Raw genomic sequence first — 17107 nt, 5'->3', positions numbered from 1 at the left:
TGTTGGATAAAAATATAATATATTCAGACTGGTTGACTGGCATAGACCCCGTGTGTGTCTCTCTCTCTGTGCATTTGTGTATCCATATTTGATTTTGTGTGTATATGTGCTGATTACAGTATTTCTGCTAAATCATAGTATTTCTACTATATTATATTTTTCTTTCTAAATATAGCATTTCTGCTATATAATTGTATTTCTGCTATGTTATAATATTTGTGCTAAAACATAGTCTTAATTTAAAATTACAATATTCATAGTTCATCACAGTGTCTCTGGTAAAACAGTATTTCTGCTATGTTGTACTATTTTTCTAAATCATAGTGTTTCTGTAATGTTTAAGTATTTTTGGCTAAATATATTCTTTCTGTTATCTTATACCATTTCTCCTAAATTCTTGTATTTTTGAGAAGTTATGTTTCTGGTAAGTTACAATATTTCTGCTAAGTTCTGCTATGCTATTGTATTTCTGCCAAGTATTATGTTTCCTCTAAGATATTGCAGTTCTGCTAAGTTATTACATTTTAGCAAAGTTCCTTTGCTTATGCAAAGTTTTTACAATTTCTGCAACTTTTCAGCTTTTTCAGCTAGTTTTAGCAGACAGCTTCAGCTTTAAAGCATCCACACTGCATTTTCGCAGGAAATGCAAATTTTTTAGTTAAAGGTTGTCTTTTTTTCGGTTTGGTTTGTTTCTTCTTGCACAATGTTTGTCTCTTATGTACCAGTGCTCACCTTGTTTAGAGCCTCAAAGTTGCTCTCGGGCCTTGATGAAATCAAGCAGATGCTGCCTGTCTGTGTGCTTGTGTAAGAGCAAGAGCTACTGAGAAAAATAAAGACTCTTACTGCTTTTCTGTTCAGTATCAGACTTTCTAACATGGACCAATGAAAGATATGAGAAGGTATAGCTGTTTTCAAACAGACATACTGAACCTGTGGGCACTTTAAATTTTTAAATACTTTTTCTCAAAACACAAGGCCCTTCAGTTACTAATCTAAAAAGGAAAGGACCAAATACTATAGAATAAGGACTGTTCTTGCCCACAGGGAGAACTTGGGCCTGAAAAGCAGAGCTGAAGAGTAGCGAGATGACATCATCTTTCACTAATATGAACCTGATTGCTTTCTGTGTCTCGGGTGAGAACATACAGAAAGTTGGCCGGCAAACAATGTTTAACTTATGTGATTAGCTTTAATAACACACACACACACACACGGACGCACTCACACACACACACACAGTATCTAGATATATGGTCAGTAATCACTGTCCTACTTTATGGAAACATTTAGTCCATTTTATCAGCCAAACTAACAGCAGTTGCTGTAAATGTGCTAAGAGTAAGACTATGAGATGACATAAGCTGCACGCAAAGTAATGCCAGGCGCGGGCCTATCTATTTCAGTAACACTAACTGTTATGACAAGAGACCCCTTTGACTTTGGATTAGCTCATCAAAGCTTATATGATCTGCATCACTTACAAAAGCCACACAATAACCACTTGTATTATAAAAACAACTCATGACCTTGTATAACTTCTTTCATGCCAAGCATATATTTTTCTTTTTCACCAATGTTCAGCTGTCACCTCCAATCATTTCCTATTTCTCAGCTTTTCTAGCTCCACGACAGACTTCACATACCCCATTGGTAAAAGCAGCAGCATTTCTTCCCATCTTCGAGGTTATATAAAGAAATACCTAAACGTCTGTCTTTTAACCTAACCAGGCCCTGATAATCATAATTGAAAAGGACAATATGCCAGAGAAGAGAGAGAGGTGGAAGGGAAGACACACAAGAGAAGGCCTGTCCTGTGATGACTTGCTGTTTCTGCTCAGCATTTTGGAGGGGGAACTACAGGTAGGATGATTTACTTCATATTGGATTTGCATTTATTTTGTAGTTCACTCTAGCTCTTGTGAACTCATGAGAAGAAACTGAAATTAAAGCCACTGTTCTACTGCTGTGTTTGTTGAACCAGGCAAGGGATGAGGTAATTGCTGTTTTGAAATCAGAGAAGACAGATTCAGGTCTACTGAGGACCCACTATGGTTTCAGCAGACAGAAGATGGTGCTTCATGCCCTGCGGAGAGACTCCCTCTGGGCCCAGCAGGACCACTTGCAGGATGTGTATGAAAGACCTAATGCTGAGGTACTAACTGCCAACAGAAAGAAAGTAGACACCATCTGGAGGAGATAATCAAATTTAATGAGATGGATGCATTACTGTCTGACAAAAGAGTGTCTATTACTGCTGCATCATTGCACACATTTGTTAAATTGCAGTACAGGTGTTGCATGTTTTGAATCCATCCTTCTGCCATGGTTACAAATCTGTAAGTGAGCACTTTTTCAATTAATTTCTACCACAGCAAAGTGGACTGGGTGGCAGCAAAAAAAAAAAAAAAAAGCTCATCAAAAATGCCTACTATTATAATGTGGGCAGAATAATTCTTGTTGCTTTTACATAATAACAGCTTTACTCATCAGATTTACATACTATGTTGCATTTTGTAAGCACGGATGATTGTCTTGTGGATTCGGTCTTGGTTTCAGAACGGCAACAGGAGAGAGCTTTCTCCCTGTGGTTAACTCTCAGCAAGTCAAGGTAAACTAAAGTTTTACTCTTCATGCCCATTTTGTTTTCCCTTCCCCCCCTCTTAGCTCAAACACTTGGTGGAAGCCCACGAGCATTCCTCAAAACAGATGATGAAGCGGCTTCAGGAGGTTACCCTCTCTCATTCTGAGGCTCTGCACAGGCTGGAGGAACAAGAGAAAAGCCACAGGGCTTTGATCCACAAGAGCAACAGCCTTACCACTCTGCTGAAGCAGGACAGAGAGAGGTTTGTGCAGCAAACCCAACACATGTAAATGTATGCCCAAGCAAAGACAACGCTGATATTTTATATTTATATTCCCATGCTGGCCTATATTGAGGCTAGGCTTATAAAAATATCCACCAATTCCTTTCAGGAAGGGAATGTTACAGCAAGCTAGGAAAGGCTAAGGGATTAAAGTATTTCAGTACAGTGGAATAAGACCTGATGGGATGGACCTGAGCTCTGATGTACACTTGTGAAGGCTTAAATTCTTTTAGTCTATGTTGGTCTGTAAAGCTCTTCATGGCAGAGTGAGTGGCTGCTCCATCTCAGCATTTATATATACACACATATGACCTTAAGACAGTACTTAGGAGTTACTCCACTCAGACACAGTCCATTACGTTCTGGACTTGGTTAGACTTTGTGGCAAACCTGGCTCAGCTCACTCCCCCTTGTAAACACATAAACATGCACTCACTTGCAATTACATGTAGAGGCTAAATTGGCACTCTCATGTCCCATTCAACAGCACAACACAGTATAGGCTAAAGGTTTCTTCTAAACTAAGGAAATGTGCTGAGGGTTTGTTGGTGGGTAGAAATGTTCCCTTACCAAATAGAGACCGTATTTAGATGTGGCCTACGGGTGAAGCTAGGTCTAACATGAAGGTGGTGACTGGTTCTCCTATGCAATTTAAAGGTCGTTTTGTCAAAGTTCCCGGTTGTCTTGGTTCATGTACCTCCAGCGTCCACTCTGTAATCTAGCTATGTAGAGACTGGACCCGCACTGGGCTTGCAGCCTTGGAAGGAGACTAGTTGTCTGCTTCTGCATGCCAAACTGAAAAAAGGCTTTTACTGATCCACCACAGGCATATATGCAATTAAAGACCAAAAATAGTCATACCAGTAGAGTGATTAAGTTCACTAGAATTCTCTCTCTTCAAATACAATGTGGAAAGCTAAAACATATTCACTTAAAGAGTATGTGGTTCATCTTGGCCTAATGATGATTAATACATGAGTACATGGCATGTCTGTGGTGTGTCTGTAGCCCCGTGTGACGCATTTGTTCCTGAGTGTTCATAACATACAGGTTCTTTCATCTCTTTGCCCGCTCTCCTTTCTAAATATCTAAAACATCATTCTTTATTAAATAATCTAAAGCATAATCCCACTGAACACACACCTACGCTGTCTTAAAAGAATGATCTTAAAAGAAGGAGACCATAAAAAGGAGCAATATCTAGCTGCCTCTCCAGTGAGTCCCTCGCGCCCTGGTCAAGTCTCCAAATTCCACTGCCATGGGGAGCAGCTAGTGCTTGTAGTCCTTGTTCTGATCTGCAGCTTCTGTGAGACGGTGGAGCTTGAGCTCATTCATCTGCAGGATCAGACTCTGGAGAAGTAGGCGAATGATGGTGGAGGGCCACGACAACAGTGAGACAGGTCAGCAAGCCAGTTGGCAGGGAATGACGTGATGGAAATTATTAGTCTGAGTCACCAAATGTTCTTGGCCAGGAATTAAAATACCTGGATACACTGTCCAACTAAAGTCTGTGTGGGAAACACTGGTTATTGTCTGGTTCACTTCCTACCCTTGCTTTTAAGCTCTATTTGTCAGTTAAAAGAATACTTAACCGTTTTGATAATTGGTTAAGTGTTTCAGTCTGCTTTTAGGCTAAATGCTAAAATCTACCTTGTGAGTGGTGAATCACATCGGATAGAGCCAGATATTTGATTTAACACAGATTTTATGCTGGTTCTTGACGCAACCCTGCCATTTATCCAGGCACTAGGAGAACACCAGTTTCAGACTCCCTGAGGATGGGTTTTCTGTCTCTGGCTGGTCTCAAACTAGGGATGTTTAACGTGCTGGGTATCTGTCCAACTGCTGAATTATGTATTCCAAAAGGTATAGTTTGTCTAAAGTGCACAGGTTTCTATTGCCCTTCTTTGCATTCCTGACTGCACTTCAGCTTCTTTGAGTTTGGCTTAAATAGGTTTGAGCTGAGTTAAATCTTGCATTTATCCCCTGGGTAAACAACATAAGGCACATGGTGATACGCTTGTCCCTTTCATCTCTTTCCCAGTCCTGTCTTTTTTTTCTTTGCTTCTTTCTTTGCAGATGCCTAAATATTTAAACGAGAATTTCCACTCTTACTTCAAATCCTCTTCAACTATCTTTCAATCTCACTCTGTTTCTTCTCAAAGTATATGCTCCAGGCCAAGAAAGCCACACGGCCTGGCTAAAAATCGGCACCCCTCACTTTTTTTCCCCCCTCGTTTCCCTGGAAAAGTAGCTCCACCAGGTGCCATATGCTCAACAGATGACTTGTTTTAGCCATAATTTAATACAGAAGATTCAACACACATCGTATCACCACTTTGCGCAACAGTATGTGTCAAAGGATGATTACATCTTCACGTCACTATGCCATTGCAGCAATCTGGCTGTTCCAACCTCAGCTATCAGAACATGCTCAAAGACTGTGTGTATTTTCTATGGTTTATTACTAGGCTGACAGCATCTCAGCATTAACTGCACACACATGTTCAACATACAAGGGACATCAATGCTCTCATCTGTCCATTTCAGTTCAGAATCACAAACTCTTCATAGACTTTACCCAAAACCCACAAAGCACTCTTAGAGCTATCATGTTTTCACTTTACAACTGATGTGGCTTTCTCATCAATACATCATCAGTGAGCACTACAGATGCAGGAAAGGAATGCACATGATCTAAAAAGGATTATTTAAAACAGCCCTATGAGGCTGTACACTTTAGTCCTTTGGGTTAAATTCTCAAGTTAGCTAAAATACTTTCATCCTAACATGTTCATTTCATATGCTCAAAGGGACAATGCATACATATAACTGTTCCATGTTTATCACCTTAGATTACGGTGTTAGCTTATATTGTTTGCCAATTAGCACTACAGCCCCCCCCCCCGATATTTATTTTCCTGTGTTGAAATGCCAAAGGAGGAGGAGACTAACCAGACGGGAGAGCTGAACATAACTCTGTCAAATTAGCATATCAACAAGAATTAACGTCAACCTGAGTATCTGGTACAGTTTTGGTTTTCTTCCTTCATTCTTTGTTTTTCTAATCATTTAGTCCATTTTAGCATCATAATAACATCCGTTACCAAGTGAAAACTGTGGCCTCGGGTTTAAAGACACTGATGTGTTTTGCAGCTGCAGCACACTCAGCTGCAAACTGTTTAAGTGAGTACTAGGAGTCCTCCTGGGATGGTGGCTTTTTATCACCTGCCCGATGCCTTCCTTCCTCGCAGCTTCTATGCCTTCAAATCTGGCTACAAAATATACAAAAAGTAATAGAGGCAAGATCAAGCCTAGGCCAAAGTTCAACACACACAATAAACAGGTCCAAATTATTGCCAAGAAAGTAAACACGTCTTTCAGTTCAAGGGTTGTGGCAATGTATAGCAAGGAGAGGCAAACCCTGGTTTTCTCTGTGGAAAGCCCTGCAGAAACCCTTGGGGAATCTGCATTGTTAGTCTACATACCACATGTAGACTTATTTAGTAAACTCAAGGCTCCTCAGTGCAACAAAAACCGCAGGAGGGTAAAACATTGGTCTGCTGCACTACAGCCTAGATGAAACCAGCATTCAGCCTAAAACTGAGGCTCAACTATCAGTCTCAACCCCTTTTTCAGGACTCTGGCAGAGAAAATAAAAGGCAGGCGGGAAGGGTGATATCCATGTAATTGGCACACACTGTCCAGTCCCTTTTCTTAAACAGCTTGACTCCAGACGGTGAAACTGTGATCCCATTAGCGCTAGCATCAGAGCAGAGCCTTGATGCCCAGTCAAAACAATGCATCTTAGCTGATTAACCCAGCATCAGCCTCATGTGTAAAATGTCTGTAGACAAAAGGAGTTGTTTGATAAATTACTATTAAACACAACTGGAAAGGAACTGAATAGCCTCTTCTGTTTTTAATTTTATTAATTTAACACTGGCTAAAATGTAATTGCACTGGCTGCCAACTCAACACAAAGACTTTAAGTTTTCACAAAGAGAAGAAGAGGAATATTTGTATTTCACATTTGCTTTCAAGCCAAGTTTTTCAGGTCATAATGAAAACTCTTTAACTAATGAGGTATTGTATTACATGGTTAATAAACAAAACATTTTCAGAACTTCATATCACATACATGCAACAGATGTGCTGTTGCAAATGAGACCCGCGGCAATCCTTGTACAACGTTTTATAGTTGTACGAAGAACTGAAAATGTTATTCCTGTATTACCTGAATCACTAGAGAACCAAGAGAAAAGCAACACAATAAACATGGCTGTGCCAAAGCAGAAACCCGCAGATGTTCTGTTCGTCCCTCACTCAAACGCATTCGCCATCTGCCTGCTCAGCCAATGAAGTGTCAGAAGATGTTCATAAATTATCAGGATCTGGCAGTGAATCAACTCAGAGAAGAAGCACTGCCCCGATCACAAGCTGTTGGGCCCATTTATTAGCTATAGTGAGCAGATGAGGTCAGTTTAGTCATACTTTCAATTTTATTAAACATTCAGATAAATGAAGGGAAGAAAGCCAAGACCGACTGACTAAGCAGCTGCTTTTCTTTCTGTACTTTCAATGTGCCATTTATATGAGCGTTCTTAGAAAAAAGAAGGATTTGTCAAATGTGACAGCCTTAAAAAAGAAGAAAAAGAAAATTATACCTCTGCATGAAAATAGGAGCTAAGAAAACAGAGGAGAGTGCTACACTCGGATAAGAGACATATTACATATCGGCATTTCTTTGTGTGTGTGTGTGTGTGTGTGTGTGTGTGTGTGTGTGTGTGTGTGTGTGTGTGTGTGTGTGTGTGTGCTCTTTTAACCCCCAAATATGAGTTTTCAAGAACTGGATGAAATGCCAACTCCTCCTCTATGTATAAGAGGACCTCATGAACTCTGATATGGGAGTTGGTATGTGCATAGATATTCAAAGGAATGAGGAGGATCTCTCTCACACAAGAGAAATATCTCAAATCTCTCTTTCCTGGCAAAATAATTATAAAAGGTCATGGCAAAAAGCAAGTTTGAATCTTATAGTATTTAGTATATAATACAGTATAAGTATATAATTAAGATAGTGTCACTGTCTTCCATGGAGGTAGAAGTAGTTGAAATGGTTTTACTGATAAAAATGCAAAACACAAGCAATGCAACCTGGCCTGGCTTTTGATCATTTCAATATTACTTTGATCAAAAGTTAAAAAGGTTCTTTTAAGTGTTGTAATTTCCAAAGCATATCAAAGCGTAAAAGGCCACTTTTGATAGTGAACATATTCTAAGATGGCAAAGGTACTTTAAATAGGCAATAATAAATCATCATACGTGCCTAGACTTTTATCAACCAAATCCCGTGACTCCACTTTGGGTATCCTCCCAGTTGGGCAAGATCTGTTTTCCACTAAGGGGCTTCAAGTAAGTTGTGAAGTTTTAAAACTTGGAAAATTGACTTTCAACTTTAACTTTCTGCATTTTGGTTATCAGATTAACCCAAAAATCCCAAATGAAAATAAAGGAAAATAACTGTAAATCTCAGACCCAGAAATAAAGCAAAAAACAACAAGGCTGTGTGTGTCTTAGGTGGCTACTTCATGGAATTTTTTTTTAATTAAAATTCTGCTTGTGTCACGTTAATTAACCAGTGGCACAGTACATTTTATAATGACCACTGCAGACCAAAAACGTCTGATGACTCATGAACTGCCCGTGCTTAGCTGCTGCCATTTTATCAGCTACATTTCATTAAAACAGAGCCTAAGACAAGAGGTCTATTAATCCTGCACTAAAAAAAAGAAGAAAAAAGTTACAATTTATGCAATTAAGGGCAAGCTAAATATTATAAATGCCACTCAGTGTTTTAATAAAACATGATAATCTTCTTCAACAATAAGTAATCACCATTACAAACCAAAAACAATTAGAAATGAAATGTTATCAACCACAGCTATCTATGCCTTTAGAACAGGCAGCCACAGTTGCCATGAAGCAATTAAAGGATTAAAGCAAATACCAACCAGGCACAGAATACAGCCTTACATCACCAAGTTATGCAACTTGTAGAGTCTGTTATGAAGAGGAGGTTGTGTCTCTAAATGGAAGACATTCACATGTTAAACTATGACACAAATGATTTGGGATGGATTCTCTGCTGACAGAAACAGCTTAAATATTTTTTGTGCATTGCACACACATTGCATGTGCGATTTCTTGTTTCTATACCTGACCTGTGTCTAAGTAGTTTTAGTGGGGTTTAATTTGGCATGCTTCATATAAAAAAGCTTGTGAACATAAATGTCTAAAAAGCGAAGTTTAAGTGCACCTTTTTGCCTGTTTTCTAAATTCTTGTGAGACTGCGACATGCCTCATGAGGGAAAAGGCCTCTTTTATTTGAGGCCTACATGAGTTTGCTCGACAGAGGGAAAAAAGAAAGGACCACCACAGGTTTATTTTAGCAGATAAAAACATTGCAAATAAATGGAGCAAAATCTATATTTTTTGATTTTGTTTAGCACAATCATTTAAAAAGCTTAAACATTAACACCTATTTATTATCTTTTTCATTCCTCTGACAGATGAGACTAACTGCGAGAATAAAGGAGTATAATCACGCTATACTGTTCATGACTTGAGTAATCAAAAAGAAGACATAGATAAAGTGAAAGTTGATGATGGCATGAGAGGGAAAAAAAAGATTGGCATTTTCATAACTAGAAGCAAAAATGTAGAAAGAGAAAATAACTCACAAAAGAGAGAATGTGTTGAGGAGAGAGAAAGAGGAAAAAAAGAGGGACATATGGATGCAATTGAGGGCCGATGAACTGATGATGTCATCTCCCAGTCAGGTTATCGGGCCCCAGGCAAAGCTGCTACAACTCACAAAACATGTTTTTTCTTCTTGAAGTATATTCAAACTCCAAGTACACAACATATAAACTGGTCTGCATGCTTCTGGGACACGCCAAGGCAGGTTAAGCATTTATGTAGCATGGTTATGGTTAAATGTTCGGTTAAGCTAATCCTGCAAACTGAGGGTGTTATCCTTGCAGATTGAATGGTGATTGAAGACTTTTCTTTGCATGCGCACACACACACGCACACACACACACACACACCTTCCCATTAGCCTCTTTGGCATTGCTACACAATGACCTCATCTGCAGTGGGCTGAACTCCAGAAAAAAAGACACACACACACAAACACACATGTTCACACACACACACACAGAAGTAGAGCCTGTACAGTCCCATATAAGGACTTGCTGATGATGTAATGGGCGCCACTGAGTGCGAGAGAGTCTCAGTGTGTGGAGCACTTCTCATAATGTTTGGTTTTCCGGATGGAACGTCCACATCACTGGGATCTCTGGGAAAGGGAGACGTAAAAGAGTGGAGGCAATTTATTCTTTGAGGATTTTTTTTCCAAAAAGAAAAAAAAGGACACGGGCCAGCTGAACTGCACAGGTAGGAACGAAAAAAATTTTGTTCTACAGCGAAAAGATGCAGACATGCATTTAGAAACGTTTCCCAATTTAAAACCCGATTTACAACTGCAAGATAAGCTGATAAGGATAACGTAACTGTTGGCTAATTCTACACAGATTAAACAAAGATTGCTTTGCAACAGAGCTGTTCAAAAGGTATCCAAGGTGTTGATTTAGATGTAGAAAATTATTTTAAAGATTTGAAGATTTTGCTTTTTGCAATTTTCTGCATTTAAAAGGAATCAACACATTACTCAAAGTCAAGAGAAACAATATAACAACTCATCTTACGGTAAAAGTGAATGATCTTATTAATAACAGAAATACTTAACAGCGAGTTCATAACCACCCATTTGTTCCGCTTACAACTATTTAAACTGCGCTAATTAAACTCACTCAAACCACACTCCAAGATTAAAGTTGTAAGAGAAACATCTTAGTTAACAGCGCGCTTGATTCTTTTCACAAACACAATGTTCAGTCTCGTATTTGAGATTTAACATTAGTAGCCTAATATTTTAAACAATTAAACAAAAAAACTCATTAGTTTAAAGTCAATATAGAGGATCTGGAATTATACACAAGTAGAGCTAAATGTCTGGACTACACTGTCACTGTTTTTAATGTGTGCTTGTTTTAAAAGATTCTGCTATGTGAACCGTGGATATACCTCTAGAGTGCAAAATAGCATGACACAAAAAGTCCAAACTCTCCCATTCCGAACAGTAAAAATACACCGGTGACAGATCACATTGGAGCATATGTCTCATGTACTAAGATGACAAAATACACAGTATGAATTAATGCTTGTACAGAACTCGTGCGCATCTGGGGGAATGTAAGGAGTGACAGCACTTGGTAAAAGTAGCCAGTCTGTAATTACTTTAAGAACAGAGGGGAATTCCTGACTCTCTTAGCTTAAAATGGGGTTTACATTTGAGGTGCACAGAAGGAGGGTGATTGGATGCAGCATTGAGGGTACTCAAGGGTAAAGAAACTTCTTAATTAACCAATACTCCCTGCCAAGGGACCATCTGCCATGTGAGTCAAAACATCCCACAGAATGGCTGTTGCTTTGAAAGAAACACACAAACATAAAGAAATATACACACATGTCCTCATGTTGTACATTTCACAGGAATACACAGATGTGCAAAAAAAAAGCCTCCTTTGCTTCTGGGGGAAACTGAGTGGGCAACAAACTGTTATTCAGATTCTTCTGAAAAACAAAATAAATGTTTATGCTGGAAATACACAACTTAGGACATTATGTGAGTTCAAGAGGTTAGCTGTAAACATAAAAAGTGCCCTTTGGGGGCTGAAATGAGTCAGTTACACAATAAAACTTGGCTGCATTATTCTGTTTGACAATACATTTCAATTCTTTTCCTCTGCAGACTCAAGCTGTTGCTTATAAAGGAAAGAGAGTACCAGGAAATTAAAGAGAAGAAACATGAAAGAGAAGCATCCATTCTAAAAAAGGAGCTGACCGAGCTGAAGGCTTTTGCACTGCTGGTTGTAAAGGAGCAAGAGAGACTGAGCAAGCTGCTGGAGGAGCAGAAACGCTGTACCAAAGAACTGACGGCTATCACTGACCATATCAAGCAGAGGCTTAGTGCTCCTAGACGAAGAGCAAAGGTGGGGGAGGAACTGAAATCTCTGCATATCGAGGTTGAGCGCCACAATCAAGTTTCCCTCTTCCACAAAAGCCAGAACAACATGACAGCCCTAAGCCTCCTGTCAGAGGTCGAGGTACTGAGGAGAAGGGTGGTGCAAATGGAGGGAAAAGACGAAGAGCTGATACGCATGGCGGAACAATGTCGAGACCTGGACAGCAGACTAGCGAAGGAGACCAGCAACTGCCGTAGCCTGAAAGCTGAAGTGGATAAACTCAACAGCAGAATTAGTGAACTGGACAGGATGGAGGAGGCTTTAGGCAAGAGCAAACAGGACTGCAGCATCCTAAAAAACAGCTTGGAGCAAGAGAGACAGGGCAGCAAAATGCTTTCTGATGAACTTGACACTTTAAGGCTAAAGGTAAGAGATCTAGAGGCCGTTGAGAGCCAACTGGAGAAGAGTGAAATGGTCGTCAGACAGGATCTTGGCAAGCTCAGGTCACTTACTGTAGCTTTGGTGGAGGACAGAAAAACTATGGCTGAGAGGCTCCGACAGGCTGAGGAAAAACTACATAGGAAGGAGGGCAAAAGAAACGAGCATGGCAATTTGGCCACAATGACAGAAAAGCTGAGAGAAGACAGGCTGCAGGCACTGAGGTCTCAAGTGGACTTGGAAGAAACAATAAAGAGCATAGCAAAGGAAAAAGATGATCTCCTGGACAGTCTGAACAAAGAGGAGGAAAGAAACAGAGAACTACAGAATAAGGTAACCATAATGAAGAAGAAGTTACAGGTCTTGGAGAACAGGAAAGAAAAAGAGGACAAATACTCATACACCTCTATTCCAAATAACACTGCCTATTACTGCCAAACTGAGGACAACAAAGTTAAAGAACTGACCCGTGAGTTAGAAAAGCTGCAAAAGAGACTCCAGGATAAGGAAGTGCTGGAGGGAGAACTGATGAAACTGGAAGAGGACTTTGGGTGTCTTGAAAAGAGGCTCCATGAGGAAAAGACGAGGACCCAAGCTCTAACAGAGGAGCTAGAAGTGACAAAGAGAGAGCTTTCAAGGTACGAGCAGGCAGAGAAGCAGGAGGTCAACCAGGAGCACCTTCTCCTTTGCCGCCTTCAGAAGGAGCAGGTTAAATCTAGACTCTTAACCAGAGAAGTAGACAGCCTGAAAGAAAAACTCCAGAAGCTGATGGAAACAGAAGAATCCATCTGCAGGATGCAAGTGGATCAATCCGCACTGCAAAGAAAACTGAACCAGCAAGAAGCCAAGAACAAAGAGCTGGCCAGAGAGATGAAGGAACTTACTGGTGAGCTAGACAGATACAGACAAATTAATAGTGTGAAACCCAGTGCCAGCAAACACACTGCAGTCCATGATCAGACCACCAGAGAGGTACAAACTGAACCTGCACAGAGCCTGCTTCCTGACTATCGGAGGCACAGCAAGAAACTAGATGAACAAAATGGTGACACAGACCCAAACCATAATGTAGAGATCATCAACAAAAGGAGCTCTCCTGTCAACAGCCTTAACAGCTTGAACAGTTCAAATAACAACCTAAGCCAGGACAGCAGCCACTCAGGGACAGAAATGCACCCAACAATTAATGGAGAAGTTATGATGTTAACACACACACCAGGTCAGCCACTGCACATCAAAGTAACACCGCATCATGTCCTCAACACAGCAATGCTCGAGATCAGTAGCCCAACTGGAGAGACAGCGTCATCATACACCAGCACAGCCCTAATCCCGACGAGTGGAGCTTCACCTAAGCAGAGAATTACCATCATCCAGAACCCTAAGACCCCCACTTCCAACCCTGACCGTGCCATCTCCCCCTTTGACGGAGCGAACATGTCTCGGATGTTGAGCCCAAATTCCTCACGCTCTGTCACACCCGACCACAACAGCTCTCCTATTCAGATCGTAACTGTCAGGAGTTGCTCTCCAGAGCCAGCAGAGGTTACAGATCAGACCATTTTCTGCAAGACACCTGAACAGCAGAACGGCTGGCACCATTCGAGGTCCAGTACCCCTGACTCAAGTCCCAGTATCATCACAACAGAGGACAGTAAGATCCACATCCATCTGGGGAGCCCATATTTCCAGCCCCGACATGGTATGACCCACAATTTCCCACAGCCCATTGGGCCATACTATGTTCGACATGAACAAAGAACTCAAGTACTCACTAACGGCTGTCATGTAAAAGGTGTTGGAAAGATTACAAGTAGCATCACTATATCCCCTGCTAGCCTGCCAGGATCATAATCCTTAAATGTTACAATAAGCAGCCTTTGTATTTAGGTGAAATACAAATATATAATATGTATTTTGCAAAAAATATGTCCTCAGTCATCATTTTAAACTCTACACAACCAAAATAATTCTGCAAATGCAAAAGTATTTTGATGTATTTGAATGTTTCGTCATGTTTGTTTAATGAGAGCCTTTGTAAAGCTTACTTTATTTGATTACTGTCTCAAGATTTATTGACTTTAACAACCCTTCATTGTATGTCAAGTGCCTGTCTAAGACATAAGTGAGATGTCAGTGTTTCAATAACATTCCTTTTTTTCCCTTGTTCATTAAAAGTTATCTTGTTTTCTATGTATTCATACTGAATACTTCTCAGAGGAACTGGGTCGCTTGCCAGTTTAAATGCAAAACAGCTGGATTTGGGAAAAAGTGAGTGCAAAACAGTGCTTTGATGTTTGATGAATTACTGGAAGAAAAAAAAGCTTTATATGTTTGCTGAGCTGGGTTCGACTCAAAAACCTTTTTCCCCCCTAATGCAAGGAAACTTGGTTTAATTGTTTAATTGTGAATTGACCACTAATTTACTTTTTAGTAAATATTATGAACTGTAATTGTTATTATTGGCATTTAACTCATTTCAAAGTGACAAGTGATCCAATTAAATCATTTAAAAAGGTTTAATAGATACATTTCCACTGCTTTCCTGTGCTGTGAAAACAAGCAAGACCCCCCAATGTATTCAGCATGTGCCTTCTCCTGCCACACAAATATCCCAATTTATAGATTAATGAGGCATTGTGTCACCATACTGATGTGCTTACTTTATGATTCTACAGCCTGTATGATGTAGACAAAAGTAGTTTTGGTTCTCAAAGTTTCACTTAAGTGATAAATTCAGCTAAACAATAATTCTGTTGTTTTCAAGACACCTATTTAAGATTCAGATGAAGAATGCTAAAAAAAAAAAAAAAAAAAAAGCAAGTGTACTGTTGAAAAAAGTAATGGAAAATTAAATCTGTTATGAAAGAAAAATCTGCACAGGAATAAGGAATTATTGTTTATCTTGGAGAAAATACATTAACTGCCTTAGTTTCCGAAATAGCACAGATAATCCTCACACATTAGGCACAGTGATAACTTCTGCAAAAGCTCAATAAGGCTGGAAAAACACACAAGTTAAACAACAGCAATCAATTTATTATTTTTAATTAGGTCAGCCGATTCCTTTAAATAAGCTCGCATCAACCCTGAAACCATAACAGCAGCCTTTGCTGTTTTAAGTGAACACAACCCTTATTAGATATTTTTTTAAGTGCAACATGACAAAATGAACAGTTACACAGTGTGGCAGAAATAAATAGCCTAAGACACTTCAGCAAATGAAATCTAGTTACCAAGTCATGATGAGCTGTGCCATCTAAATAGGAAACTAGCTGACAACACTGGGGGATACCATTACATGTCCTGGGGGGAGAGATGCTGGCAGCAAGCCTACAAATAGTGTGTATCTAACAACAGTTGCAGAGAAATATTAATGTGCAACTTGACAGGGGCTCTTGTGAGAACCTTTATTATTGGTTTGAGAATTTGGCCACGAGACACATCATCACAAAAAAGGAAGAAAAACAATATAGAAAAAAGCAGGAAAAAGTTGCACTGCTTCTTGCAAATGCTGCTTTATTCTTAAGACTTCAAAGTCAATCCCATCCTCCGTCTAACAGACTTCAACTCTGCTTTACAGCCCTGTCAATTTTCTGTCAGCCTTGCAGCCATTTCTGTCAAGCAGCTCTGTGATATGAACGCACGGAAGGACGGTTATGCCAGGGGCAAACCTACAAAAAGAAAGCGCTGCACAAATCTCTGGACATAAAAACACACATGGGTTTACATAAGTAATAGCATGAAAGGTTGGAGAGTATCACCTGTGCAGATAATTGAAACGCTTCTGCTGAAGCGTTTCAAGGTGATCACAGCTCATTGCCCAGGACACATGGAGAACAGGCAACTTGTAGAACCCTTCTCACTGCCTGGTCATGACTTTCATCATGAACAAATCCCAACTTTTATGAAAGAATGCAGATTTTACAGAAGTGGTCAATCAGCCCCAAGAGGAAACTGTAGTAAACAAATAGGCAAACTCTAATAAATTAATATATAAGTAAAATAAGTAATAGATCAACTAATCAATTAAAGTCTGCGCTGATCTGTAAACACATAGATGTTTATTATTTTAAAGCAACGTTAACACCTGTATAATATTAAAGAGCGGTATATTGCATTATATAAATAACGTAATAAGGATCAGAAATTGAACTGAGGCTGGTATGGCTCAATTCAATATATTTTACTGACACATGCACTAACACCTGGCATATTGTGTTTCGTTTCTGCGTGCATGTGCGGAGACAACAAATGCAGAAAACGTGAATGAACATATTTAGCTTAAAAATTGCTAATGACTCTCGAAAATACAGCATCATGCTCACATTCCAATATGATCGCTACACAATCAGGTCATTCGTCCTAAAACAGCACGACTGCCCTCTTTTGGTATGCAGAGTGCATGAAGCTGTTCCAGAAGTAGCCGCAGGGAACTTCCTGTGTTGATATGTGGCAAGAAACGTGGGTACAGCCCACTGAATGCTTAAACCTATGTGTGTAAGACAGTTAATTTTTAAGTTGAAAGAAAGCGAAGGGCACGATAGGGGACATTAGAGCAACTTTACCGGTCCTATAACCTCGTTTTCTGCAGTGACCCGCACATAAAAAAACAGGTGAAAAAAACACGTGTTAATACACCCCCTGCTCATAATAACTACTGCGACCAAGGCGGATAATAACTAACCAGACGTAAGTCACATTTAGCACTGC

The 17107-nt window shown here is 39.8% G+C and overlaps 2 protein-coding genes across 3 annotated transcripts in view; one reads left to right on the top strand and one right to left on the bottom strand.

Annotated features, from left to right (window-relative positions):
• The window catches only part of cmss1 (cms1 ribosomal small subunit homolog), a 36635-nt gene that overhangs the window by 19190 nt on the left and 338 nt on the right, over positions 1 to 17107 (bottom strand). The window lies entirely within an intron of this gene.
• On the top strand, positions 1744 to 15195 carry LOC146370878 (filamin A-interacting protein 1-like). Of its 2 annotated transcripts, XM_084954600.1 has the most exons (4): positions 1744 to 1860; positions 1982 to 2152; positions 2665 to 2843; positions 11743 to 15195. In XM_084954600.1, the coding sequence occupies exons 1-4, from the start codon at positions 1759 to 1761 to the stop codon at positions 14246 to 14248; spliced, it is 2958 nt and encodes a 985-aa protein (XP_084810726.1). In that variant the 5' UTR covers positions 1744 to 1758; the 3' UTR covers positions 14249 to 15195. The 2 variants fall into 2 exon arrangements, 1 of the variants encoding a protein (XP_084810726.1); XR_014802893.1 differs by lacking the exons at positions 1744 to 1860; positions 1982 to 2152; positions 2665 to 2843 and adding an exon at positions 10160 to 10325 and having other exon boundaries at positions 11743 to 11841.

The sequence above is a fragment of the Perissodus microlepis genome, chromosome 16 (assembly GCF_051167445.1).
Source record: "Perissodus microlepis isolate ML-2025 ecotype Zambia chromosome 16, ASM5116744v1, whole genome shotgun sequence".
NCBI classification, from domain to species: domain Eukaryota; kingdom Metazoa; phylum Chordata; class Actinopteri; order Cichliformes; family Cichlidae; genus Perissodus; species Perissodus microlepis.
The sequence above is the reverse complement of the archived record's forward strand: the minus strand, read 5'-3'. Positions and strand labels throughout refer to the sequence as shown.